Source organism: Pleurodeles waltl, chromosome 9, assembly GCF_031143425.1.
Source record: "Pleurodeles waltl isolate 20211129_DDA chromosome 9, aPleWal1.hap1.20221129, whole genome shotgun sequence".
NCBI lineage: Eukaryota > Metazoa > Chordata > Amphibia > Caudata > Salamandridae > Pleurodeles > Pleurodeles waltl.
In genome coordinates, this window is record NC_090448.1 from 496,573,093 (window position 1) to 496,600,045 (window position 26,953).

Here is a 26,953-nt window from a genome sequence, read left to right on the forward strand (position 1 = left end):
GCTGTTCTTTCCATAGCCTATAAATGTTCACCCACATGAAATGCAGATAGCTCTGCCAATTATAGGTCATGGGTTATCATGCTTCTGCATACCACGGCCCTGCTTAAATCCATTGCTTCCTCAGACAAGTCACCCAGCACAGTGGTACTCTGCTCAGCCAGCTGACATTAAGTGTAAGTTACAGGGATCTTACCAAAAAATATATCTATCTTCTCTTCAGACGTACAAAAAAGTAAATCCTTGCACTCTGATCAATAAAAACAAAACAAACAAAAAAAACTCTAATTTCAAACATGAGTAACAACACGGAGAACTTAAGCACTGTTAAAAAGTCTGTCAACCCTATGAATTGTGCAATGTCTTTTATGCCCTGGTCATATTTAAGATTCATTCTTCCATTTTTTCCATTCCAGGATTCAATGATTAAATCTTTTCTTCACTAACTTCTTTTCTCTAGACCTTAAAAATCCCTACATTTGAGAATTCTACTGGTCCTACCAATCACATTCAAGATTTTCACTGCCTGTCTAGTAAGAGAGTGATGTTGACCTTGCCTTCCATCAGGTCTGGTTATTCCCTTAACCACTGCCATCCTTATACCCCGGAGTCATCTGTAAGCTGTAATAAAGGAGTGAATATTGCTCCCCCTTTAGAGCGTTTGATGATTTTATATGCAAAATTAATAAAAACCATTATAATCAGTTACAACACAAGGTGATAAAAGAAAATATATGTGCCATTCATTAAATATAAATATGCAAGATATATAGTAAGCTACAAGGCGAAGGGGCTCTCAAAGTCCACCTACATAGGGGTATTTCATTGTTTGTTGTTGCAAAGGAAAAGACTTGGGGGGGGGGGCGACATACACCTTGCTGGCCACGCCAGGTCCTGTAGTACTGCAACCCAAAGGGTTGTACGGGCAACCCAAAGGTTTTGTCACGTAATCTCAGTACCTAGTGGCCAATGATGTAGGTAGTCAACAGGAGATAAAAATGGCATTACTGTAGACAGAAGGAGGTAAAAGGGCAGAAGGATAGGGAGTCAAAGGAAAATTGAAGTGCAGTGCGGCGCAGATTGACTATAGGAGAAAGTGAAGCAGTAATGTAGCAGTCTACACATATGAACTCCCTTCTGGACTAATAGTGGCCTGTTTAAGCAAGTGCACTGCTTTTAAGATGTATCTTGCAAAGCATGCCATATGTTGAGGTGTCAAACCGTTCAGGCAGAACCAAATTGCGTGACGACAGGTCCTGATGTCATTGGCGTTTAAGATATTTTGGAGGTAAATTTTGCACCAGGGAAGGAAGGTTAGGCATGTACATAGTATATGCCAAAAAGTCCTCTCGAGGGTATGTGCAAAGCCTGCATCTGTTAGAGTTTAAGGGCCGAACCAATTTTAGAGCATGATCAAGTGAAGAAAGTAGAGCACGTCTGGTGTGGAGCACCTTTTTTAGATACTTTTTTTTAGAAAGTTCCCCCCATGCATGCCTGGCAGCAGGCACCTTGTAAGTGTTGATGGTCATCCATGCATGCAAACGTTGTCGAAACTTGAGTTTACCATTGGCCAAAGAGAGTTGCTTAATTTGTTTGTTCAATGCTTGCTTAAAAGCTTTCTCTGGTAAGGCTTTGATGCCAGAGCTGGCCTAAGTGAAGGCGTTTAACTGATGCCCCAAGTCTCTCAGACCACGTATTTGAATTCGGGGATACGTTCAGGCCAATTTCTTGCCATATCAGGGCTTTCAGTTAGTTTGGCTTAGCCTGCCTCAACCATGAGGCATATTTCAGAAAGGCAACTTCTTGCACTACTTCTTGGTCCAGAAGGCCAAATTCTAGCCTGGTTTGTGCTGTAGAAGTGCTGTGGGATAGTAAAAAAATAGTGGTTAAAGACTTTACTCTGTGCAGTATCAAGAAGTTAGCAAATCTTCCGGGAAAAATGTTCAAGCCATATGACAGCCCTGAAAAACTTAGCTTTGATCACGGAGGGCAGTGATCTCCAGGTCCGACTTCGCAATCCGGTTTATAGGACTTGTAAGGCTGCAATTTGAGACGCCATCCTTGCTTTCAAGGTGTTGAAGTGCAAATGGTGAATCCAGCAACCCTGCATCCAGACACCATGATATTTATAGCTGCCACTTCTGCTCACTGGACGTTCCCCGCAGACCCATAGCTTTTTCTTAACAACAACTTTCCAAAGGTGACTACCTTAGTTTGCTCCAGGTTCACAGATAGTTAATTTTCCTTGCAATACCGGTGAAGTGAATTTAGCAAGTTTTGCAAGCTGATGCCTGAGAGATTCAATAAGACAATGTCATCTGCATATAATAATGAAGTAATTAGATGCTGGCCCACCTTGAGAAGGTGGGAGCAAGTGGAATCCAATTGTAAACAGAGTTCTGTCAGGTATAGATTGAACAAGGCTGAGCCAAACCACAGCCTTGTTTGAAGCCTTTGAGTATTTGGATTTATTAAATTGCTCTACTGTTGCCGCAGATTGTAATCCTGGCCAAGTTTCTAGAATAAAAAGGCTCAATTCCTTATAACAAGTTGGGCGGGATGTTCCATTCCTCTACCTTGCTCCACAGCTGGTGCCCATTCACTGAGTCAAATGCCTTGGCTAGATCAACAAAGCTCTTGTACAGAGCTAGTTTTTCCGTTGTATATTTTTCTGTTAAGATCGTCAGCACTGTGAGGTTGTCAGAGTTACTATTCGATGTCCGAAAGCCAGTTGGAAGCACCAAGATTAAGTTTGCCTTACTAGCTCAGGCCTCGAGCAGGAGTCCAGCAAGTATTTTTGTATCAATGTTGAGCAGCGCAATCATCCGATAGTTATCTGGATTCTCGTAGGGACCCTTTTTGTAAATAGGATGAAAAATTGCCCCTATCCATGAGTCTGGAACTTTGTTTGCCTTAACACAAGCATTAAACATTTTACAAAGTTGACCAGATGGCTTGATGGTTTTTAAATATTGCTGCAGAAAGGCCAATGGGACCGGAAGCACCACTGCTTCTACAGAGTCATAATCTCTCTTCTATTTTTTTGTTCCCCAAAGTTTAGGGGGGATAGGTCACTGCATGTGTTTGCTGGTAATTCCTCCTCTTGTTATGGTATAGTTTGGAAATGTGTTTTACCCACTGTTCGTCCAACACGGAATTAACTAGGATAAGTGGATTCCGAATGGTGAAGCTTTAACAGCCTGGCACCTTTATTGAGTTGCTGCCTCTTACTTTAAGGCCTGCGTATATCATCGCTTTTTATCAATTCTCAGCATTGGGGCAGGCGTTGTAGAGAACCCAAGTGCTTTCTTAGTGAGGACAGCATAGCCTCCCAGTTGGAAATCACATCTGAGTTTGCCCCAAGCTCGGTAGGTAGGCTTGCTTTCCAGGGCTCCATTTTTTCATGGATACTATTGACCATCTTATTTGTAGTTCGCAGCTTCCTGGTTTCTGTTTACCCAGGTGTTCCGTGGCATCCTCATGCTGGTTACTGTTTGATATTGTCGTAATATGTGGCTGATGGTCACTCTCACATCTTGATTATGTGAAAATCCTAAATATGGTGAAATATTGCTGTGGCAACGAAAGTGTAATGAAGAGTAGACTCCAATAGCTTAGATCTGTGAGCTGCATTCATTGAGGAGTCCTCTGGAAATCTGCCATTAAGGCCTTCTGCCCTAGGACCTCCATGACCCCTACAGGGGTGGTTGCATTTGTCAATGGTCGTGCAATGCAACACTTGTGCTGGAAATCCCAATCTTCGATCCTAGGCTCCTTCTCTGGAACTACACCTGCCTTGGTTGGCCATGTTTAAATTGAAGTCACCTGTGATGATCCAGGAAGTGTCACCATATGAAGCTCTTAATGCTAGTAATTATTTTCCGGTCATGTTGATTTATTGTTGTTTTAGGGAAGCATTATGAAAGATATAAATGTTCATTACTAGAACAGCTGTTAATGTTGGTCCAAATGTCCGGTTTTTTATGCTAACCTTTAACATGTGGGTGGGCCTCAGGTCAAGCCTCCTCATACGGAATGATTTACTAGTAGTTATGTAGGTTGATAAGCCCTCTTTTGTATGTCTTTTTAGTTTGGCCTTTTCTGCTGGGCTAAAGAATTCCCTATTCCCAGACAGGGGCTTCTCCACTTCTTGCCAGGTCTCCTGAAGGCATATGATGTCAAATATTTGTAGAAATAATTCTAGGTTTGGGTCCTGAGCCAGTTTGCTTGAGCCAGCCATGTTCCAAGCAATTAATTTTAAGGTGTCCAGCTTTCTATCTGAGGAGTTGTGGTCGATCTCGATTTTCCTGGCTTTGCTGGGCGGCCCTGACCCCTCTGCCTATGTTAGGAGTGGGGGAGAAAGGATTCACGTCCGGTGACCTCCCTGTTTTGTGAAACTGCAGCCCTGCAGCGTCTTAGCCCCAGGTGGTCTGGGGCAATTGTGATTGAAAATTCACTTGGCCTCATGTCAAGAGCCAAAGATGCGCCCTTGGCATGGTACAGAACTGAGCCCCTGTCTGCCCTGTTAGTTGTTGTGGTGGCACGGACCCTCATTTCATTACCTGGTTGGGGGATGAGAAAGAATGGGTATTTCACTCTGTTGATCTTCGTTAGCTTGATTCCCCAATGTTCAAGCACTTCAGTTTTGGAAAATAGTGAGTGCACAATCTCCTGATTGTAGAACTGCACCTCTGTGCTCTCATTTAATTCCAAGTATCCTTGGGCTATAAAGGCTTCATATTTGAGATCTTTGCTCTTTACGTGTTTGAGGCCCTTAATTAAGTTCCAAGTCTTCACTAGGTTGCCCCTGTTGAGGATATCCCAAAGACCTTGCGGTCTGTACATAGGACGGAAGATGATGCTTTGAAAACCCTTGTCCTTTAAGAGTGGAGAAAGGCTGAGCAGGTTCTGCTGGCCACTTGAGTCATGCAGAGTAGATGTTATCACGGCATTGGAAAAAAATGTTTGATCCCCCCCCCGGGCACTGGGTGCTCTCCCTGCGAAATATAACAAAGTTTGCAGGGTCACGCCGGCCTTACTGCCAGGGATTGGGCTTGAGTAGAACCGGGCATTTTTGTGTGCTAGAAGTCTGTCTGACTTTTTTCAGGAGACCCGTTGTGGTCATTCCCTGCCACACAGGGCACTCCTACATCTTTTTTAAAAACCTCCTCTACTTCCACTTGAGAGAATGAGACCTCCCAGCAGGGTTTGTCAAGATCGCACATAGGGGGTGGTTCCTCCAGAAATTATTTATCCAAAGACCCTCCTAATACTTTGATAACTGATTGATTCCATATGGGACATCTCACTACTCTTTATAGCAATGATAGGTGACAGAGGGACACCCCACTTCTGGGAATATGTGATCTGATCTGTGGGCCTAGTTTGGACTTCTTCCCTTAAGGGTGTGAGTTGCACAGAGGGTGCCGGCATTGACTTTTGCGCCGGATGGCAATTCCTCCCATGTTATACCACAGGTAATTGCAATGTCACCGAGGGACCTCCATCCTGGTTGTATTCTCAGGTCAGACTCCTCTTGCGGGTCCTATGCTAAGACTGTGAGCCCCAGGGGGTGAAATACGCTTGGATTGACTTGCCTCCACCATTCTCCTTCGTCATATCCTATGTGGAGGCATTGGGTTTGCAACACCCTCGGGGGTGAGGTCCTTTGTCACTGCCAATATCTACTCTTGCGGAGGCTTGGGTGCTTTACCTCGTTCCCCGTTGTACGACTTCCCTGCTTGTACTAGGCAGCTTTACCTCTTTTCATCCAGTTATGTGCCCTGACCTGGGCCATCAAGAGGAGTGAGCTGTAAGTCCTCATTTGCTCTGTACAAAGAAGTTTGCTCTCCAACCACCTTCCTCCAGTCCTCCTGACCAGAACTCTTTTTACAGTGGAAGTACACAGCACTTGTTGCAGCATGCTTCTGGCAGAAACGCTGGTTGAAATTGTTGTATTCGCCGTAAGTGCAATTATAAGTACTGATGGTAAACATGATTGCCTACGAGAGGGATTGCAAGGCGGGGAGCACACGGAAAGAAGCAGATCGCACCAGACCTTGTCCGGCTGTCTCTGCCTTCGCCGGCTCAACCCTCTGGCCTCTGCGAAAGCATGGTAGCCATGCCACAAACTGACTCTAAGATGCAAGGTACTGGCACCAGGGGTTCAAAGGCAATGAGAGGCACAAGATGCGGGACAAGCCACACAGTTTAGGCAGTGATCAGCTTGCCCCCCCCCCCCCCCCCACTCCCTTTGTGCCCCTCCTCTTGATTGGTCAGGTCCGGAGTTCCCATCAGGCCACCAGGCCCCCTTACAACTCCTCATGACTCGCTGCTCCCTACTGCCACCCCATCCAATTCCCAACTCACTTGACTTGCCTAGGGTGTGGACGCACGGCCTGAGCGCAATTTTTGCCGGGCAGCAGATCCCCTGTGGGGGATGCCACCCCCCGTCACACTGCAGCCCGGCCCACTGTTTGTCAGTTCACCGCAGTTTCCAGGCACTGAGGTTCACATTGAAGCGCACTCTACATCCACACTCCTCCACTCCGTCCACCCTGTCCAGTGCACAGCGTGTGACGTGTCAGGCAAGACTTGTCGCCTCTGGTGAGACAGTGCGGGCAGAATATTGCCACCTCTCTACTCCTTCCTCCCCAGGTTTTCAAGTTAAAGGTCTGGGAGCACCCAGGTCTGCTACATAGAGGAACAACAAGACTGTGTCAAATACACAACCCCATGTGAGTATAGTTTCTAGAGCAGTGGTTCTTAACTTGTGGTCCAAAGACCCCTGCGGTCTGCAAGCCCTACTCAGGAGGTCCATGTCTGTTTTACAAAATTAAATCACATCAAAATGAATCAATTAAAATTAATAATGTACATACAAATAGGGAAAACTGAAAATGTAAAAAACGTATTTCTATTTCCGAATGTGATTGAAATATAAAATATTTCAATAATTGAACATTTGTTTGATGTATTTTTGTTTTTGTATATTTGTGCATTGTTTTGCAGTTCATATCATAGAAATTGCTTAGCCGGGCGACCTAGGCTTCCAGTACTGATTCAGTGGGGGATCCACTGAAGTCAAAAGTTTAAGAAGCGCTGCCCTAGAGGAAAAAGTTGAGGTGCTGCTAAGCTTTATTTGAACCAAAGTTCAACTGTAAAACGAAAGGGCAGCTTATAAAAGAGCATATGGAATTCACTTTGTTTTACAATAGGCTCCTATCAATTACATCAGATGTGGTTTTAAAGACAAGGAAGTAAACACACAGCTGTTCCTCAGCATTAACATATTTGTGGATGTCCGTAGTGATTGCTAAGATATTGCCTGGTATCCCATTCGCTGAGCAAAAGTCTGTTTGAAAGAATGGCAAAAGAAATTTGAAGCGTGAACCCAAGCTTCTAGCTCATGTAATAAGATCCTTATTAAATATGTGTCTTCAACATCAAGCAATACGATTGGTCAACAGTCTGTGGAGGGTCTGTGGGGGACTTTTTATGTAGTGGATGCAGCACTGACCTCCTTCAAGTAAGTGCCCGGTAAACCCTTGTTGATATTTCCTCACTTCCAGGCATCTTCGAGGCTTACTCGGGCAACGAAGCAATCTTCTAAACCCTCAAACACAAAGCCCGCACACTGCCTAAACCTGTAACAAAAACACGTAACTTGATAAACTAGTGGCCTACTTATTTATTTATTTTTTTTACACGTAGTTGATGGTGGTTGTATCGGTTTTCAAGATACGATATAACAAACAGTCCCCTTTTGCTAATAAGCACTTCCCGCGATGATGTCTGTGTGTCCTTGTTCCTTCCTGGAGCTCTGTCTTCCTATGCGGTAGTACAAAGAGGGTGTTTGCGCAGACGCGTGCAGTGGGCAAGCAGGCACATCCCTTGGATATTTCCCAGTAGTTCCTCTAAGCAGGAAAGCTATTTACATCCCCCCGTCGTTTCTCTGAGCAACGAAGCTCCCTGCCAGATGCATCTGGGGGAAAGGCTTTGCGGTTCCATACTCTGGTCCACTGGGTGTCAGCGCCCTCTGCGGGCTGTGAGCGGAGGTGCAAGCAGAGCAGAAACAGGATATGCACATAGGCCCCGCCCCCGGGGTGCCAGTCCCACAATCATGGCTTCCCACTGCACGGAGGACGGCTCTGCCCTGCAAACTTCGGCGGCCGCGATCCCCTGGGACTGGGAGAAGGCCCGGTAGCGTACGGTAGGTACCATGAAAGATGGTAGATGCTGCGGCGGGGGTATGCAGTTCGCGGCTTGGGATGTCGTTGAGCTGGGAGAGCGTTAAGCCGAGCTGTAGGCACAACGACAACAAACCCTGCGCAAGCCTGAGCGCTGCCGGCGTCTCGACTGGCGCCCCGCTCGCTATGCACCGACTGGACGGGAATGTTTCCACTGCTCCGCCACGCGAGAGTTCTCCCAGTGAGTCGCTAGTTATCTAACACGAGGTACTAAACCCAGTACAGCCCAGCGGCTCCTGTCTCTGACCAACGGCAGTGCTTGAACGCACGCATGGTTCATGCACAAGCTGCGGGGCAGGGGAACAGATGCTGCTCTTGCAGTGTTTCCCGTCGGATCTTCGACTGTCTTCAACACGTACACATCATGTCTCCATGCACCGGATGAGCGTGCTCAAGAAGGTGTACGAGTGGAGGAGGGGTAGGTTTGCGTCTTAGCTCTGTTTACATTCCCCCACGTACTACGCAGTGGTAGAGTTGGAGGCAGTAGAGATGCAGCCACTTCTGCTCCGTACCTAAGTTCCGCAGTCAGTGTTGCAATCAGGTCCGAGAGGAGCGTACACCTGCGTAGCAAACATTGGGCCACAGAAAGGTGCAACCCGCTGCGCTTTCCCATTCAGGGATTTCTGCACCCATCTGGACTGTGAACAGCCTTTGAACCCTTGTGGTAGGATAAAACTGAGGAGGAGGTAGCCTGGCGGGACTAAGAAAGACGTATTCTCTCCACACGAGTTGCCCCACCCCCGTCCGTTATGTGCTTTATACGAAACGGTCTGCTTTGCGGAAGTTCCGGCCAGACCCGAGAGTAGGGAGAGGGTGAAAGAAAGATGGAAGGGTTGTTTAAAGAGGGGAGCTGGTGGGGAGTTATAAAAATGGGAAGGTAGAAAATCAGAAGGGCTAGGGTGCAAGTAAACGGAGGGGGTAAAGGAGACAGTAAATGCGGGTACATTGAGGGGGGGGGAGGGAGGGGGGGGAAGGAAGCAGGTAAAGAGGAAAGTAGAAACCAGGAACTCGGGAGGGGTGCAACAGTGCAAGGATGTGCACCAAGTTACTCTACCAAAACATGGAGCAGTCCGGTACAGCACCAGGCCAGACCGGCTTAATGTGCAGACAGGCACACAAGCTACGGTAGTATTTGAGGAAAAAACAGAGTCTGGGCATAAACCATGCAAAACAGTGAAAACACACCGGTCAAGGCAGTACTTGGCGAACCAGATTAGAGTGGGTACCAAGCACTGGAGTGGATAGTGTTAACAAACGGTATGCGCCTCGGTACCTGTTAGCGTATTGCGGGGACGTAAGCGGGGTGCAGTTATTTGCAGAACATATACGGGGCTGTGGAGTTCTGGGCGCGAAGAGGGGACGTCAGCGGTCACCCGAGATGACGGGAGAACAGGTTGAGGGATGCTATGTTGACAGCGCAGAGAAGGAGAAATGGGAAGCAAGGGACTGGACATTCCAGCACAGAGAGGTAGAGATAGAGGAGGCGGGTCTGCAAAATTGATATAGCAGAGAACCAGGGGCAAGCGATATGCCATTATGCACAACCACCACTTAACCAGGCGGCATGCTTCCTGCTGCACTTCACATCACAGGGGGCACGCAGTACCGAGGTGGGAGTGGGGAGGGCACTTCTGGGGCTGAAGAGTTCGTGGGGACGCGCAGTACAGAGGTGGGAATGAGGCGGGCACTTCTGGGGCTGCAAGGTTCATGGGGACACGCAGTCCCGAGGTGGGAGGGAGGAGGCAAGCACTTCAGGGGCTGCAGAGTTCATGGCAGAGGAGGCAGGCACAGACTGAGGAAGCCACGCCCCTGCAGTGGGCTGTATTGCCAGGGCGGGTCTGACTCGTCACACGTACACAGGGGGCGGGAAGAGGCGGTGCCAGAGCTGGGCTCTCCAGCACGGATACTTCTCACAACAACAAAGCGTCTGCGCTTCAGAGCACGGACGGGGCTTCAGAGGAGGGCCTGGCACAGGAGAGGACACAACCAAAGGGCAGCAAGGACCCGCCACTGACTTAAAAACGAAAAAAAAAAAAACTTTTTCTTGGGTTCACTCTGGCGCATGGAATCGGGTAACGTAGAGGGATGCGCTGGAACAGGGAAACGCAGCTCCTCTAGTCACGGGAAAGAGGGCATTGCCGGCGGACCTGGCACCGGAGCGGCCATCATCGGGCAGTTTAAAAACAAACTCAGCCCTGCCGGGGGAGACACAGAGGGGTGCAGGATGCGACTCTGAGAACTTGTACCAGGGACCGAAGGCTACTAGCAAAACTCCGTTAGAGTGGTAGTAAGCGCTTCCGAAATCCACTTATTCCGCAGAAAGGCTCTTAACACCGCCCTGCTCATGGAGCAGCGCCCGCTGGCAACAGTCCCACATCACAGGAGCAGTGGGGGAGGCGCGCCAGGCACGGAGACCACTCCTGGGTCCTGAGCGCCCTGACCAATGAGTACAGGGGTCCGGGTAAGGAACGCGGCGACTCTGGGCTGAACCCCGGTCAGGGACCGCCGCAGAGCCGGACTCTGCTACTCTGGCGACGTGTTCCTCCGATGCCACCCGGGTGCCTCCATGGCCGGGTCATGAAGTGTCTGACTTTCCTCCTTCTGCTTCCAGAGACCCTGAAGAAGTCGCGGCGGACCGTGAGGGCCGGCGCCAAGGCCGCGGCATGCTCTGAGCCCGTGCCCGGGAAGATGGCTGCAGAACTGTACCCGGCACACACCCTGCTAGACAACAGCAACACCACTGCCAACAGCAAGAAGAACTGCCTGCACCTGCAGCAGGCCGCTCCGCCACAGCCCCCGGAGAGCAACCTCAATAACAACCACCCAGAGGGCGGCACCTGGCAGTGTTTCCATCCTACCCTGAGGGAGAGGTGAGTTCGGAGCGCTTTCATCCTTTGTTACTTTCTTTGAGTTGTTTACGTCATGAGAATGTCCACCCATCGTGAGAGCAGTACTTGGCTGTGCTAACAGCCCACCCTAGGGATAGATCTTAGTGAATACACATCTGATAAGAGGCTTCGGGGCCCACGTACACAGATCTAGGATGGGAGGCTCCTGAGAGAAAGGGGCAATGAATGACCACCCAGTGCGTGTATCCGATAGGGAGCAACAGTGCTTCAACCCGCCAATGGAGCGGCAGATATTGAGTCCATTATATACAGCACCCACCACAACAGGGTGAGGTGCGCAGCCCGCTGGCTGCGGCGAGGGTACCGTGCACTGCTCCCACCCATAAAACGAGGACTAGATTTACTCAATCTAGGAGAGACCGGTGCCAAGCCCAGAGGCCCTACCACATAGCGGCCAGTACTAGCCAACGTACATATGAACATTTGATGGCACCCGATTCTTGTCCCAAGATAATGCAGATAAGGTTTGTGGCCAGACTAGATTCACTCCCTTTGTCACACAGCAGACTAGCTGGGGAGTAGATTACAGCACCCATCAAAGTATACTACATGATTTACACGCAACAGAGATACGGGCCTGCCACAAGAGGTTCCACATCAGGCAACCCCAGGTGCTACACTCAACCATACCACAGCCTCCATCCCACCACACTCAAGTTCCACTCCTATAGTGCACGGCAACCCATTAACTCCTACTTTTCCACTTTCTCGAGGACACATCGCCCTACTCCGCCACACATCACGTCTACAGAATAACAAAGCATGCTCTTCAGTTGTGCCCTGCCTCCCACCCAACCCGCTTGCAGGGGACAAATCAACTGCAGTGTCAAGTGAGCAATTTTACTTGCTGTCCGTGCTGTCTAGGGGAGATTGGTGCTAGAGAACCAGCCCTGCCCCTCTCACACCACCTACTGTCCATGAAAGATAGGAATCTGCCCAGCCTTGTAAGCAGCTGTGCCCATACCAGATGGGCGAGTTCAGTGCACACCCATGTCCGATGGAAATGATGGTGCTTCCTGTTTGACCCTTAAGGGTCCCCAACGACCTTTATCAGTGGGCTACCGAGATTCAGGCCATCCAGTGGTTTAGTGTGCACAGTAGTCTTCTGACTACACTGGTGACCAGCCAAACTACCCAGCCCACTTCACTGATGGATTTTCCATCGGAAACCAGTTAGATATCTCCTTACAAACCTGATACAACAGTTTGAATCAGTATGGTCTTCATATTTTCTCTCTCCAAATAAAATATCACATTGCGTAGCGCGGTTTATTCCTGGTAATAATCTGTGGCTTTCTCTACTTTTTAGTTTGATACGTTGTTGTTGGGAAACAGCACAGCAACAACATTGCTGACACCCCCCCCCCGCCCCAAAACAAAAAATGTACACATTGCTGTTACATCCTTCAGTGTGGTTTGGGGATTTAGTATACTTTAAACGTTTTCATCTCTTTCTTTCCTTTGGCAACTATCACATTGTGAAATCAAACAGTAAATTCATTACGAAGATGTAAAAATAAAAACGTTTTAGAGTGCATATGTCGAAATTTTCATTTGGCTTAAGTCGATGAAATGCAAGACTTGGAAAATATAAATGTCATTCGCTGTGTACCCGCAGACACATGCCACGCTGAGTTTGTTGGCATTTAGCTGACAGGCCGGGTTCGTGACTGGGAGAAGGACGAGTGTTCTCGCACAGGTACCTCTTTCACCCCTTACCGCCCAATAAGTGTTTCCATTAATATACAGTGTTCTAAATTATGAAAGAAGACTATGTTTCAGTAACATAATAGCACAATTGGGCCTCCGAGTAACCCGCATTTCACCGAGTTAATGAATTTTCTAGGGTCTGTGGATGCAATCCTTTCCCCCCCATGTAAACCCGTCCGGTGCACCTCCCGTGTGCAATATCCCTGCAGGTGTTTCAAAAGTCTAAAACATCACCTAAGTTAGCGTAGTATACACACCACTTCTTATTGGCTCTGTAATATCTAACATGTGAGCTCTTCGCTGACGGACAAGATATGCATAGAGTGCCAAAAAGCGCTACAAAAGCGACGAACACACTGCCATTAGCAGACCTTCTCGTAGCAGTCAGTCAGAACATACTGATCCAGACTGCTACTGTGTTCCTGATTGGTCTGCGAAATCCAGCCAATAGAACCACGCCCTCCATTACTCATCTAGCTAGAGAGCAGCCCGGTTCTTGTTATGGACAAATTGATTGCATCACGTTGCCACACCCACAGTACGCCTAGCTGGTGTGCAGCCAGGAATAGCCTCCGAGGGGCGAGCCTGCACACACCCAGAAGGAAACGCGCACACGTTTCTTCTACGCGGTGTCAAAATGCAGCATCAACGGAGCCCAGGCATTCACCGTTGAAAGATTCTGGGAGGTGCGGTTGGGTGGAAACAAAATGTCCTCCAATTGCACGTGAGGATGCACCTGTCTCGCTAACACGGTTGTTTGAGTAATTACGAGGCCACCTTGGACTGTTGCCTAGTTTCCTCACAGCGATGACTGAAACCTATGTTTGTGTGTTGGGTAATTGCTGGGAACTCGTTTTTAAGAGGACTGCTTGATAAATACTGTGTACTATTCACAGGACAGAAAGGGGCTTGGGCAGGAAATCTCGTTTCTAGAGTTCTGGGGTGAAGTGCTAATTTAATAGTGTTTCTTCTCTTCCAGGAATGCACTGATGTTCAACAACGAACTGATGGCCGACGTACATTTCATTGTGGGCCCCCAAGGGGCGTCCAAGAAAGTTCCTGCACACAAGGTTTGTGAAGTGTGGGTGCTAGGAATAGTATTAAAATGTTCATTATTAGCAAATGTGAATTTCACATTGATTTTAAATTGTACCAAAACAAGTGCCAGTTTAAATGAGTTATGTCGCATTACATTTTTCTTGCATGCATGCATATGCGCCTGTAAATTTTAAGACTGAAATTAATTTGCCCAATATCAATTTTAGACTTGTTTGTATTTTTATAGTATGTGTTGGCGGTTGGTAGCTCGGTCTTCTACGCTATGTTTTATGGTGATCTCGCAGAAGTCAAGTCCGAAATCCACATACCAGACGTGGAACCTGCGGCCTTTCTAATCCTATTAAAGTAAGTGGTCATTCTAGGCGTGCAGCGAGCATAAAGGAAAAGCTCATAAAATATGTATTATTTTATATACAGTATTTATGGCTCAGACCGAGCCCTCCTGCAGCTCTGATAGTTTCAAAGGGTTACACAGTCAGTGAACCATGCAAGCTTACCCTAATGGCTTTGACATTTAAAAATGCAGGCGGATCACGTTTGCTCCTGCAGCATTTTTTTTTTTTTTTTTTAACAAAAGTCCATGATGGGTAATTAGGACATATGAAAAATCTGTGTTTTATTTTGAAACTATTGGCAGTGAGCTAGGCCAGCCTAAAATTAGGTTATAAGTAAACCAGTTAATTTAACACTATGATCTTACAGAAAACAATACAGTCCAAACCCTCGATTATTGAATAAATACTGGACGCATGATCTAATAAGTGATTTATTTGCTTCCTAATTATCTGCTGCTACATTTGATGACATTTAACACACAATTTGAACACGGAACCGACCCTTTGCATCTGTAATTGTCCTACAGTCCCTGCGCACATATCTTTTCATGCTCTTTTCTCCCCCCCCCCACCTCCTCATAACAGGGTACCCCCTATTTGCTAACAATGTTAATATTCATAAGACACCTGTTGTACCTCCCTCGTCTACGTACCTTACCACTACTACCCAACCTACAAGTCTAATTTCCACCATTGCGTGATCATTCTGTCCCTTAAAGCTCAGGTAGTTTGGTCTTGTATTCTTCCCACCGCTCTCTACTCTCCTACTTATATAACCTTCCACCCCTACATCTTCCGTGTACCCCTTAGACTAGTTGCAGGCCTTTCTATCTCCCTGGTCAACGAGTGATCACTCGTATTAGTTCCAGACATGGTTTTTGATATAAGTTTGTACATAGTGCTTGTTAATTTAAGTATATGACCTCCATCTCCACAGTTTCTTTCAATGTAAAGCGAAGCCTTTCTGGTAGATTCACACTATGAAAAATAAATAAATTATCGTGTTACTTTATTAGGTACATGTACAGCGACGAGATTGACCTGGAAGCAGACACCGTGCTCGCAACTCTGTATGCCGCCAAGAAGTATATCGTGCCTGCCCTTGCCAAGGCTTGCGTTAACTTCCTGGAGACGAGTTTAGAGGCGAAGAACGCTTGTGTGCTGCTGTCCCAGAGCAGACTTTTCGAGGAGCCGGAGTTGACGCAGCGATGTTGGGAAGTCATTGATGCGCAGGCGGAACTGGCGCTAAAATCTGAAGGCTTCTGTGAAATAGACCTACAGACCCTGGAGATCATAGTTACGCGGGAAACACTGAACACAAAAGAGGTTGTGGTTTTTGAGGCAGTCCTGAACTGGGCGGATGCGGAATGTAAGAGACAAGGGTTGCCAGTTACATCGAGGAACAAGCGGAAGGTACTGGGTAAATCTTTATATTTGGTACGGATCCCAACCATGACTTTGGAGGAGTTTGCTGATGGGGCAGCTCAATCTGATATCCTAACCCTGGAAGAAACACACAACATCTTCTTGTGGTACACCGCCGCCAACAAACCCAAGCTGGAGTTCCCGCTCATCAAAAGAAAGGGACTGGTGCCTCAGAGATGTCACAGATTTCAATCTTCGGCCTACCGTAGTAACCAGTGGCGGTACCGAGGCCGCTGTGACAGCATCCAGTTTGCCGTAGATAAAAGGATATTTATAGCGGGACTGGGACTATATGGCTCAAGCTGTGGTAAAGCGGAGTATAGTGTCAAGATAGAACTGAAACGGCAAGGGGTTGTACTTGCACAGAACCTGACCAAATTTATTTCGGATGGCTCGAGTAACACGTTCTCGGTCTGGTTCGAGCACCCGGTGCAGGTGGAGCAGGACACGTTCTACAATGTGAGCGCCATCTTGGATGGCAATGAACTCAGCTATTTTGGGCAGGAGGGCATGACAGAGGTGCAGTGTGGGAAGGTGACATTCCAGTTCCAGTGCTCTTCCGACAGTACCAATGGCACAGGGGTACAAGGAGGACAGATCCCGGAACTCATTTTCTATGCATGACACATTACACCTGGACTGCGTTTCATTACTGCGAAGCACATTAGAGGGACTTTGCTTGAAAGCACTCTTAGGCAGTATGGAATGTTGCACTGTGTAGCTGTCAACTACAGTGAAGGAATGCCCTAGAACTTAATCTTATTTTATTTATTTGTAAGCTATTTCACTTAATTATTGAATTTGCACCACATGGTGGAATGTTAAAACCGCACGCAACGTGCATTTATTTTGTATATAAATAACTTGTACAAAAAACTAAATGTAGCTGACTCTCAGAATTTTCAGAGAGCAGCTAATGAATGAGATAAACTTTTTTTGCCCATAAACCTATGCCTTTTGGTCAGTGCTGCTAATTTTGTAAGAAGTTAATTTGTTTAGCGAAGTTAAGTCATGGTAGGATGAATTTGGTGAAAGAAGTAAAAAAAACTCAAATGTTCTGTCAGCATTAAGCCATGGTTATATTACCAAGGAAAACTAAAATGTAGTTTTTGCAAGGAAAGCGCACTTCATTAAGGGCCATATGTATCAAAGGGTTTTGCCCATTCTGTGCCAATGAGAAAATGTTTTCATACATATGGCCCTAAGTTCTTACGCTATTTAACTTTTGTAGCTCCACTAGTGGAACTGGTCAGATCATTTGAGTTCAACATCACATCTTATCCAAAGAGTACATACATTACTGTCTCCATCGTCAAATAATTTGTCACTACTCAATGTAACTTAAACAACTTGTGTCTAAAGTGGTAGCACTGATGTGCCATAACTGCCATAAACTAAACAGGGGAAAAATGGTGGGTTGGTGAAAAATAATGCAATTGTCCAGGTAGGCAGGGTTTGTGTTGTGTAGAATGTTAAATGTGTGAGTGAGGATTTTGAACTGTGGGCTTTTGTGTATTGGGAGCCTATGCCGTTCCCTGAGGTGTGGTACGTGTTCTGAGTGGGAGGTTGAGAATGAACCTGGCTGCTGAGTTTGGAAGGTTTGCAGTCTTCTGGTGAGTTGTTCGGTGATTTCTGCATATAGGGTGTTCTAGTAGTCCAGCTTGCTAAGAACAAAGGCGTGACTGCCGGACAGGGCCTGCTTTAACATGCGGTCATCTGTTTGTGCACTGGGAAGTTACCTCAAGGTATTTACCTGATCCCTTCTGACGAAGTTTTTGTGCTTAATGAACTTTCAGCAGCACTGTGGGACAGTGCAGCGACATAGTTTAATAATTGAAGCCTAGCCAATAGGCAAGCGTAACGCTCTTAAAGTTTAAATCATATTGCATTTTAACAGTTAACATTATTGGGACAATGGATGCGCTTTAAATTGAAATCTAGAGGTGTTGGTTTTCTCTTTATTTTTTTATTGTATTTTTTTGAGTACCTGAGTGCTGCAGAGAAGTGCCTGTACTCATCTATTAAATGTATTGTAGAAGTGCTGAGAAGTGCAGGTACTCTGCGTTTCAAAAGAAAGAAGTGCAGGTACTCAGGACCGGACATTACCTGCTCATTTAAAGCACTGGTATGAAGTCACCCTAATGGCATTTAATACATGTGAGAGGGAGATAGGCTTGAGAACCCCCCCACTTGTAAAGTGAGAAGACGTGTCTCAAACGCCTTCATTCATTTGCTTTGCTCTTACCACCCACAAAAACTAATTATTCCCAAGCTTCCGGGTCCTTTATTGTTCCATCTCGGTGATGGTTTACCACCACCGTGTTCCTTCTCACCATGCAGGGATTTATCTGACGTATGAACGGCTACCGGGGGCGAACACTTGCTCACATAGATTGTCACCTTAGAGACAGTAACTGCTGCACCAAAGGAATGCTCTTTGCCTTCGAGCTTGCAGTTAAATACGCAGATGGTTAAGAATGTTAACTAATACGAGTTAATCCATCCAGATTTCTGAGGCGCAAACCATGCAGTGGGAAATGAGCATGCTAGAGACTTTGTAAACTGTGTTCCTGCCATCAGCAATGACGTTTTCTTGCATGAAGGCAACACTAGTAAAACATGATGCCCCTCCTAGAATAGGTTTGAAAATCAGTGAGAGGAGGATGTCTTGCTGGTTGTCCCTACAATGTTTTTTTTTTAAATAACGTGTTGCCTGCAAACTTAAGGTTACTTGGTTCACAACATTTTATCTCCATATGCCCGATCACCCCATCGCCGGCACTTGATTACTACTTAAATCTACCTTTGGTTGTGATCTTTCCAGAGTCTGTGGTTTGAAGTGCAGGCAGCCTGGCTTAACTGAATCCAAGACAATCTTGAGGCATTACAGTCCTTGCACTAGGAGGCACGCTTTGTCGTACGTCTTCCACATGCTTTTGTCTTTTTAACACGTTTATCTTAAACCCTACCGCGCCTTATCTTACGTGTAACTTCACAGTTTGTTTGAGGTCCTTTCACCTGCCAGAGAGGCCTGGGCATTTCTAGCTTAGATGGTCTTTTAGCCAAATGTGCCCTCCGTTAATTCAAAAACTACTCAGTACTCAATCTACCTTCGCTGTCACATCACAAAGGAGTAGGAAGTCATTGTCAATAGCAGAAGCCAGAGTGAAACCGGACATAGTGGGAAGGGCCACCAATGCAGACCGTGATTTGTGGACAACAGGAGACAGCTGCATTTGGCTAAAAACTACAATGTGCACAGTACTGAATAAGGCATCGGTATTACACAGCAGCAGAAGCCCGGGCATCCCGCCCAACGTTTCAGGGACTAAGACTCCCTTAAATACTGTGCATTAAGGCAAGCTGATCTTGGAGGAAGAGCAGGCAGTACATTCCACAGTGTCGACTTCAAATAGTTCAGAAAGCATTCACCTTACCACATACCTCTTAACAGCTAGATGTCAATATATGAATGTGGCACTACCAAAACGGAATTCCTAGGGTGACAGTCGTTTTGTAGCAATTTGTGGGTTGTTTTGTATTTGTGGTTCCCTAAATCCACGGACCAAAATGTAAATGACCAGAATAAATACAGTTAAAGGAACTTCTCATAAGGGTAAGGTAAGTACAGTAGTGAGAAGCTGGTCTAAATAAGTTGTTTTTCCTGATAGAGTTCTGCCTGCCTTTACTTCCTCTGTAAAGAACTGTGTGCTATCTGTATGCTACCTGTTTGAATCCCTTTGTGGGATGGCTTAGCTTCCCCTCTTTCTGCGTTGACTGACAATAGCAGCAACTGATCACAGGGGTTGGGCAAGATGGAGGGTAGAAAGTTGTGAGCAGGTATAAGGGACACCATGCAGTATATGACTGACTGGCAAATGTTCTGTTTGTGCTTAGGGGCATACTGCTAGCGAGGAGATGCCAAGTAGAGCCCTCATACAAGAGTACACTGGATTAGGTTGTTTTTAGGTCGGGCGCACAGGCGCTTTAACCTGTTGTAAGTATTGTGGGCTTTTAACCACACCCACCTCACTCACGCCCATTACATTCACTCGTTCCTGGGCTTGCCTTTCCAAAATCCTTTGTTATCATTGGTAAAAGCTTTACGTTTGTCCCTCCTTGGGGCGCTTTTGTTACCGACTTGGACACCGACCCTGTGACAGGGATAACTGCACAATCGTCAATACATTTGACTGCGAGCAAACTTTTTTCCTTTTGTGTGTCGCCTTCGTGCTCATGCTCATGGCTGCTATGGCGCTTTGAATCAGCTTGCTTAGGTCAACTGTTTTACTTTCCATTTTCAAATTATGTGGCAAGAAAAGTCCAGTTAGGAATTTACAACGCTAGTAGCACTAACTCGAGCGCATGCAAGACCCATTGCATTTTAAATGCTTGTTTTGTTTTTCTAGAGCAGGGAAAGTATAGTCTCTAAGAGACTATTTCAGCAGTCCTGGGCGAGCTCTTCACCAGACCTCCAAAAGACAGATCCGCTCCTACTGCTTATACACACAGAATACCTACCATCTGCAGTTATGCAACGTCTCTTGCAGGCACTAACAGCTATTTAATTATGTTACAGGTTACACAGACTGCTGGACATTGGTATTTTTTTAAAACAAAGTACAGCTAATGAATAGTTCCTTTTCTACGTCACACTGATTTCTGAAGTTATCAAGCTCTTAAGGCACACTGCTCCTTTCCGCTGACTAGGCCCAAAGTGCACTGTCTTGTTGCAACTGATGCCGCCAGGCACTGGGATACAGACGCCATTGGCGATGACATATAAAGAAACAAAGATATAGCAACGTTCTGTTTGTCCTGTCCTGGATTACGGGACAACAATTATACAACTATTAAGTGCATAATTACTAAGGCGGAGCCTACATCCAAATGGACTTCGTGGACACATTTGAATCGAGTCTTTGTCAAACTCCCAAAACATCTAAGTGAAGTGTAACAGCTCACCGTGGCTGCCCTTCCACGGCAGCCCAGCTCTTCCTGCTACACAGCATGAAGAGAGTTGTACACAGTTTAAAGTGGACTTCACAGAAAGGATTTAGGGAGCAAATCAACTATCCCTGAATGAGACTTAAGGGGCAATAGGGAGAGCAAACTGATCTCACCCGACTAAGGTTTAAACGTTTGTAGGGACAGCAAAATGACTGACCAGAAGCGGACTTAGAAGAACTAAGTAAGCCAACATAATAGTATAGGGACAAGCAAGATTGGGAGAACAGATGGACTACCCTGATGGAGGCTTACAAAACTGCAGGACAAATAGACTAACTTACTGAGGGACCCGTAAGCCAGGGTAGGTAGCACAAAGTGACTGCCCTGCAGAAGGCTTACAAAGCTGTAAGTGAAACTTACTTCTTCATGGATCCTTAAGCTAGGGTAGAGAGAGCAAACGACTGCCCCTGAAAGGGGGCTTATGAAACTGTAGGCGAAACAGACTAACTTTTTGAGGGCCCCCTAATCCAGGGTGGGGTGATCAAACAGACTGCCCTTGAAGGAGGCATGGGCATAGTTAGGAAGAACACATGAATTAGCCTAAAGTACATTCAAGCTAATTTAGCTTGTGCACCGGAGAGGTATCTAGAACCACTTCAGGATTAGATTTCACTGCTGCTCATCTGTTGTTCTCCATCGAAATGGACAAATGACAGACAATGCAAGATACGATTCTTAAGGAAGCACTAACACTATATATAATGGCTTCATTTTGCCTCTTGACCGTGTTCACTCTTTAGCTTAAGATGACACGTCTCATACAGTATTGATGTGAGAAGCCGTCAAATGCTGTCCCAAAACCGAATTCACAGGACAATAACACTGGCAGAACACTCAAGTGGAATTGGGCCTGCTTCTTGGCCACAACAACCATTGTAACATCCGATTCATATACTGGAGGGATGTACAAAAACTGAATAGCTAAGAAAAGAAAAGTAGCTTACCTAAAGGGCGCAACTGACCACTGAAAACACCCAACTCGAAAAACAGTTTTCCGCGATTCATTCCATTTTCGCCAGAGATCTATATTTATACTCAGAATACAACTTAATTTCATTCCAAGCAAGAAAAACCTTCAATAATAAACATCCCAATATTTCTATCAGTCATTCAGACTAGAGTGTGCCCTCCCGAATACGAGATCTCTTGTATGTACAGGGTCACCCTGTGCTGCTGCCATCAACATTCCAGTCATTTACCAACTGAAATGGAGTCTGTCATGACGTATAGGACAAAGGAAACAGTTTCTTTAACATACATAAGGCTGTAACCCAGAGGGCAGCAAAAGCCCTGGTAAATATTTAAAATGTCCCAGAGTTTATAAAGGTAAATAAATATCTCAATTTAGAAGAAAAAATGCTACAACCCGGGATCTCAGTTTCAGCACAAAAAAACCGCCCTCTTCAAAATCAATATACCAAATTCACACAGTGTAAAGACTACTTAATTTAAGGTGGAAACGTCTGGTCATATTCCCGTACAATACTGGACTGTAGTGGGATGGGCTGGACTGCAGTGTGGTGGGTTGAAATGGAGTGCGTTGGGTTGTGGTGGGTTGGAGTGGGGTAAATTGGTTGGAATGGGGCAGATTGTTATGGATGGGAGTGAGGCAGATGGTTTTGGACTGCAGTGTGGAATATTGGGGTGGTGCAGATTGTTTTGGTTAGCAGTGGAGCTGATTGGTGTGGGCTAGATTGTTTTGGACTGGAGTTGGGGAGACTCTTTTTGAATGGAATGGGGCAGATTGTTATGGATTGGAGTGGGGTAGATGTCTTTTTGGTAGGCGTGCAACTGATTGTTGTGGACTGAAGTGGGACTGATATTTTTGGATTAGAGTGGCGCAGACTGCTCTGGCTTGGAGTGGGGCAGATTATTTTGGATTGGAGTGAGGCAGAATATTTTGGATTGTAATGGGACGGAGTGGGGCAGTTTGTTTTGGATTGCACTGGGGCAGATTATTTTGGATTAGAGTAGGGCAGATTGTTTTGGATTGGAGTATGGTAGATTACAGTGGGGCAGATTGTTCTTGAATGAAGTGGGGCATATCGTAAAGGTCCAGAGTGGGGCATATCTGAGAGGTCCGGATTGGAATGGGGCAGATTGAGGGTGGATCAGGGTAAGGTGAACTGGATTGGGGTGGGGGAGGTTGTTTTGGTTAGCAGTGGGGCAGATTGGAGTGGGGTAGATTATTATGGATTAGAGTGGGGCAGATTGTTTTGAATTGAAGTGGGGCAGATTGTTTTGAATTGAAGTGGGGCAGACTGTTTTGGACTGGAGTAGGGCGGATTGGGGTGGGGCTGAGTAGGGTTGATAGGATTGAGGTGGACTGGATTGGAGTGGGGCATATTGGTGTGGATTGGAGTGGGGTAGATTTTTGGGATTGAGTGGGGCAGATTTTTTTGGAGTGGAGCAAATTATTTTGGACTGGAGTGAGACAGGTTGGTACGGATTGGAGTAGGGCAGATTGTTTTAAATTGGAGTGGGGAAGATGTTTTGGATTGGAGTGGAGTGGAGTGGAACAGATTGGAGTGGCACAAACTGTTTTGGTTCGGAGAGTGGCGGATCGGAGTGCTGCGGATTGGGATGGGGCAGAGTGGGGTGGATCGGGGTCAGGTGGTCTGGATTGGATTGTAGTGGAGCAGATTGATTTTGGATTTGAGTGGGCAGATTATCATACAGCAGATTGTTTTGGATTGGGGCAGATATTTATGAACTGGAATGGGGCAGATTGTTTTGGGTTGAAGTGGGGAAAAGTGGGGTGGGTTGGGAAGACTGTAGTGTGGTGGATTGTGATAGAGTAATGTGGATTGGAGTGAGGTGGACATGACTGGAGTGGGGCAAACTGGAGTGAGGTAGATTGTTTTGGATTGAAGTGGGGCAGATTGTTTTGGGTGGGAGTGGGGTAGATTGGAGAGAGGCAGATTGTTTTGGACTGCAGTGGGCAGATTGTTTTGGACTGCAGTGGGACAGATTGTTGTGGATTGAAGTGGGGCAGATTGCTTTGGATCGCTGTACTGGAGTGAGGCTGATTGGAGTGTGGTGAATTGGTGTGGATGGGGTGAGTGTTTTGGATTGAAGTAGAGTTGATTGGGGCGTACTGCACAATTATGTGTTAAAGCATAATTTCAAAAATTACACAAGAAAGAAACAATGTTGGTATGCAATATTTAGAACTAGGTATTAGTCATCTTTTGAGAACAGCACTCACAAGCAAAAACAAAACATCAGTGCTAAGTGAGAAAAATAGACTTGGCAAAATAAAACAAAAAGTTAACTATAGAAAATAAATACTTGCAATTTTGTTTTTCCTGCTGAGCACGTTTTTGCCAGTCACACACCCTCTCTTTGCAGGGCACCAGAAGTTAAAAGAAGAAAATAGTATCCCAATCACGTTGGGAGAAGCGGACGGGTATTGATTAAGTTGAATCAATCAGTTCTTGGTCTCTGCTCCATGGACAGGAACAGAAATGATAAGCCAGCCATGACCAACTGCGAGGCTGTAAAGAAGAGTGCCACACAATCCAACAAATGATGAGCAGCAGGCAGGCTTCAAGCCCTTTTCTAAATTCAACAGCGATAGGCATGCACTAGCACATGCTATCTCAAGCTCGCCCCAAAAAGAGACAGCAAAGACAATTTAGCAAAAATGTTGGCACCTACTAGTCACTGCAGCTCATGTCACTGTAATTGAACACAGCTCATAGACAAGGATGAATGTAACAAAAATGTGACTGCTCAGCGCTAGCAGTACTAGACATATTAGTTAATACTACAACGAACTTAAAACTAAAAACCCTCTAGCTAAGAGTCCATACCATCGGGGAGAAGGAAAGCTTGACAATCAATTGTACAATTGTCTCATGGAAGTTAACTGCTAACTTCAATGCCTCTTTCCAAGGTTGTATAACTCAAAAAAAGGGACAGCCGCTGAACAAGTAGTTTTTTAAGTATTGGTAATACACAAAAAATACCTGGGATTCAGGTGAAAATGCAGTTATATAAATAAATTCCTCAGCAAATGGTCCTCATTGAGTTTATTACTTTGGGTCAACATCAGGGCAGCAATTGCAATAAAAATCTAACAGAAACTTACTTCGCCACTGTGCACATTTCAGTTAGGTGTGATTGACAATAGAAGAAGTGGCAATTCCTTGCATGGAATCTCCCTCGGACTCATTCAGATAAACTTTATACAATCCACAAGCAACCGGTCTACAGCTCACTGTTACGGCTTGTCCATTATTAGCATTAGGGTAGTATACAAACCACTCACATGAAAAATGAAATCCTTTTGTCGCTCTCAATTGTCTCAAGGCTTTTTTAGCATTAAGTGTGTGTTAGTGCTCTACTGCAGACTTTGTTAGTTCCTTGGAAAATGCTGGAAAGACTACTGCTTAATTAAAGTGGAACTTCCATACTACTTTTGAAGAAAATCTAGGGTGAGCGGAGAAGGTCACTTTGTAAATGTGGAAAATGGTAAAATGATTCATTGGTTGGAAAAACCTGCATGTCACTAACTCTCCAGCCCAAAGCTGCCGATACCAGAAAGTTACTAGTTGTCAGCTGAAACCATTAATTCGAACGAAGACCTCACATGCTTCCAAGACAGGGGCTGTGCTGGCATCATACAAGCAAATTTAGCGAGTAAACAGTTTAGGAAGCCCTTAACCATTGGTTAGAGTAAGGTGTGCCCTAGTCAGGCTATTTCCTATATCATGTTATTGCAGCCTGGTAAAAGGGTGCTGGAGGCCTGATGAAGCCAAATGAAGTTAGTATGGTAGGACATAATGTGTCACAAAAGTGACAGGATTTACAGCAAATTTTGTTGCAAATGCTTTATTAAAATCCAGCATAAAGCAGATGCTACCTCAATAAAGACAGGTGACTTGTTTCGTTCTACTCAACCTATCTTGGTTGGTTAGATGAAGGTTGAGTAGAACGAAACGAGTCACCTGTGTTTGTTGAAGTAGCCGTCCCATTATATTGGATACATATTTATTTAATGGCTCGACTGCCACTGGGGAAGTTGGAGTTTAGTGATTGAGATATATACATATGTGACAGTGGTGGTTGCCACTGTGTACTTATGATTTGGTCCGGGTTTCCATTTGAAATGGATTTCTTTTCCTGCTAATAACTTTGGTGCCGTTTGATGGATCTTCACAAAACTTTCCACAAAAAAAGGTCATGGCAATTCAGCTACTTCCTGGAAAGTTTCAGAGTGGTCAATAAAAACAGTGCCAAGAAAAGAAGGGAAGTCTCAAAACACGTTTTCTCAATTCAAGTTCCCATAGCAAAATTCAACAGCACGACCCCCAAAATAGCTGAATGGAATTATACCACACTTGGCAGAAAGCCAGATCTTTACCCAGAAAGTGTGCTTTTTGTACTTTGGTGTAAATCTGTTCAGTAGTTTTTGAGAAATTAGTTTTAAAAGTTATGTATATGCTGTGATGCAGTCCGAATGTGGTACTACTGCAAAGGACTGCAACCTCAAAATATGCCATCTGATTGGCTGACCGCAACACAAAGTTAAAGTTGAAGCCACCATTATATGATTTGGAGACTCGGTCCCAGTGACGTTAAAAAAAAAAAAAAGGCAAGAGGATGACTGGGGCAGGATAGGGGCACCTTGATCCCATGGACTCTGTTGGGTGTCCCAGAGAGACATCCCCTGGTGTCAAATTTAAAAGAAAATGTTTGTTCGCTGAGCTGCAATACTACTGGGACGTTCAGCATGGCCCCATGTAATTTCGCAGTAGTACTGCGGAAAAAAGGGCAGGGCCTTGGGGGTGGTACTGCAAGACCATGGGGGTTTGCCAACAAAGAGGTACTCCCTGCTCATGTGGGGGATGCGGGAACACAGGGCCTGGCAATACCAACTCCATGCTACGCATGGCAGGCCTAGTAAAGCATGGTAATAAAATATCACTTTGCGTTAAAATAAAAAAATCCTGAGGAATTCACTGGGGAAAAAACAAAGGTTAAAGTGACATTATAGTTGGGTGAAAATGTCAGTGGAAATGTTACATTTTAAAATAAAAAAAACTGAAATTCACCAGTTATGGTTAAATTCAGTAACTATAATTCACACCCTCAGCATGCACTACTTATTACCTCACATATCACATCTCTCATGACTTGTTCCATGACATCATTAATAACATAAATGTAACATCTGAAATTACATAATTGATGACAAGACTGTGCATGGCAGGGTCTCGAGTTATAGTCACTTCAGTTAACTGCAACTGATGAA

General features: G+C 45.6%; 2 protein-coding genes across 5 annotated transcripts in view; one reads left to right on the forward strand and one right to left on the reverse strand.

Moving 5' to 3' along the window:
• BRF1 (BRF1 general transcription factor IIIB subunit) overlaps window positions 1-26,953 on the reverse strand; it is an 870,857-nt gene that overhangs the window by 428,758 nt on the left and 415,146 nt on the right. The window lies entirely within an intron of this gene.
• BTBD6 (BTB domain containing 6) lies at window positions 7,907-16,635 on the forward strand. Of its 3 annotated transcripts, none has more exons than XM_069207332.1 (5): window positions 7,907-8,209; window positions 10,858-11,116; window positions 13,845-13,935; window positions 14,151-14,269; window positions 15,276-16,635. In XM_069207332.1, the coding sequence occupies exons 2-5, from the start codon at window positions 10,935-10,937 to the stop codon at window positions 16,306-16,308; spliced, it is 1,425 nt and encodes a 474-aa protein (XP_069063433.1). In that variant the 5' UTR covers window positions 7,907-8,209; window positions 10,858-10,934; the 3' UTR covers window positions 16,309-16,635. The 3 variants fall into 3 exon arrangements, with proteins under 3 accessions (XP_069063433.1, XP_069063432.1, XP_069063434.1); XM_069207333.1 differs by lacking the exon at window positions 7,907-8,209 and adding an exon at window positions 10,571-10,707; XM_069207331.1 differs by lacking the exon at window positions 7,907-8,209 and having other exon boundaries at window positions 8,712-11,116.

Coding starts and splice junctions, on each gene's coding strand:
- BTBD6 (XM_069207331.1), top strand. CDS start 10,794: ATGCCACCCGGGTGCCTCCATGGCCGGGTCATGAAGTGTCTGACTTTC. Junction 11,117..13,844: donor CATCCTACCCTGAGGGAGAG/GTGAGTTCGGAG, acceptor CTTCTCTTCCAG/GAATGCACTGATGTTCAACA. Junction 14,270..15,275: donor GCCTTTCTAATCCTATTAAA/GTAAGTGGTCAT, acceptor TTACTTTATTAG/GTACATGTACAGCGACGAGA.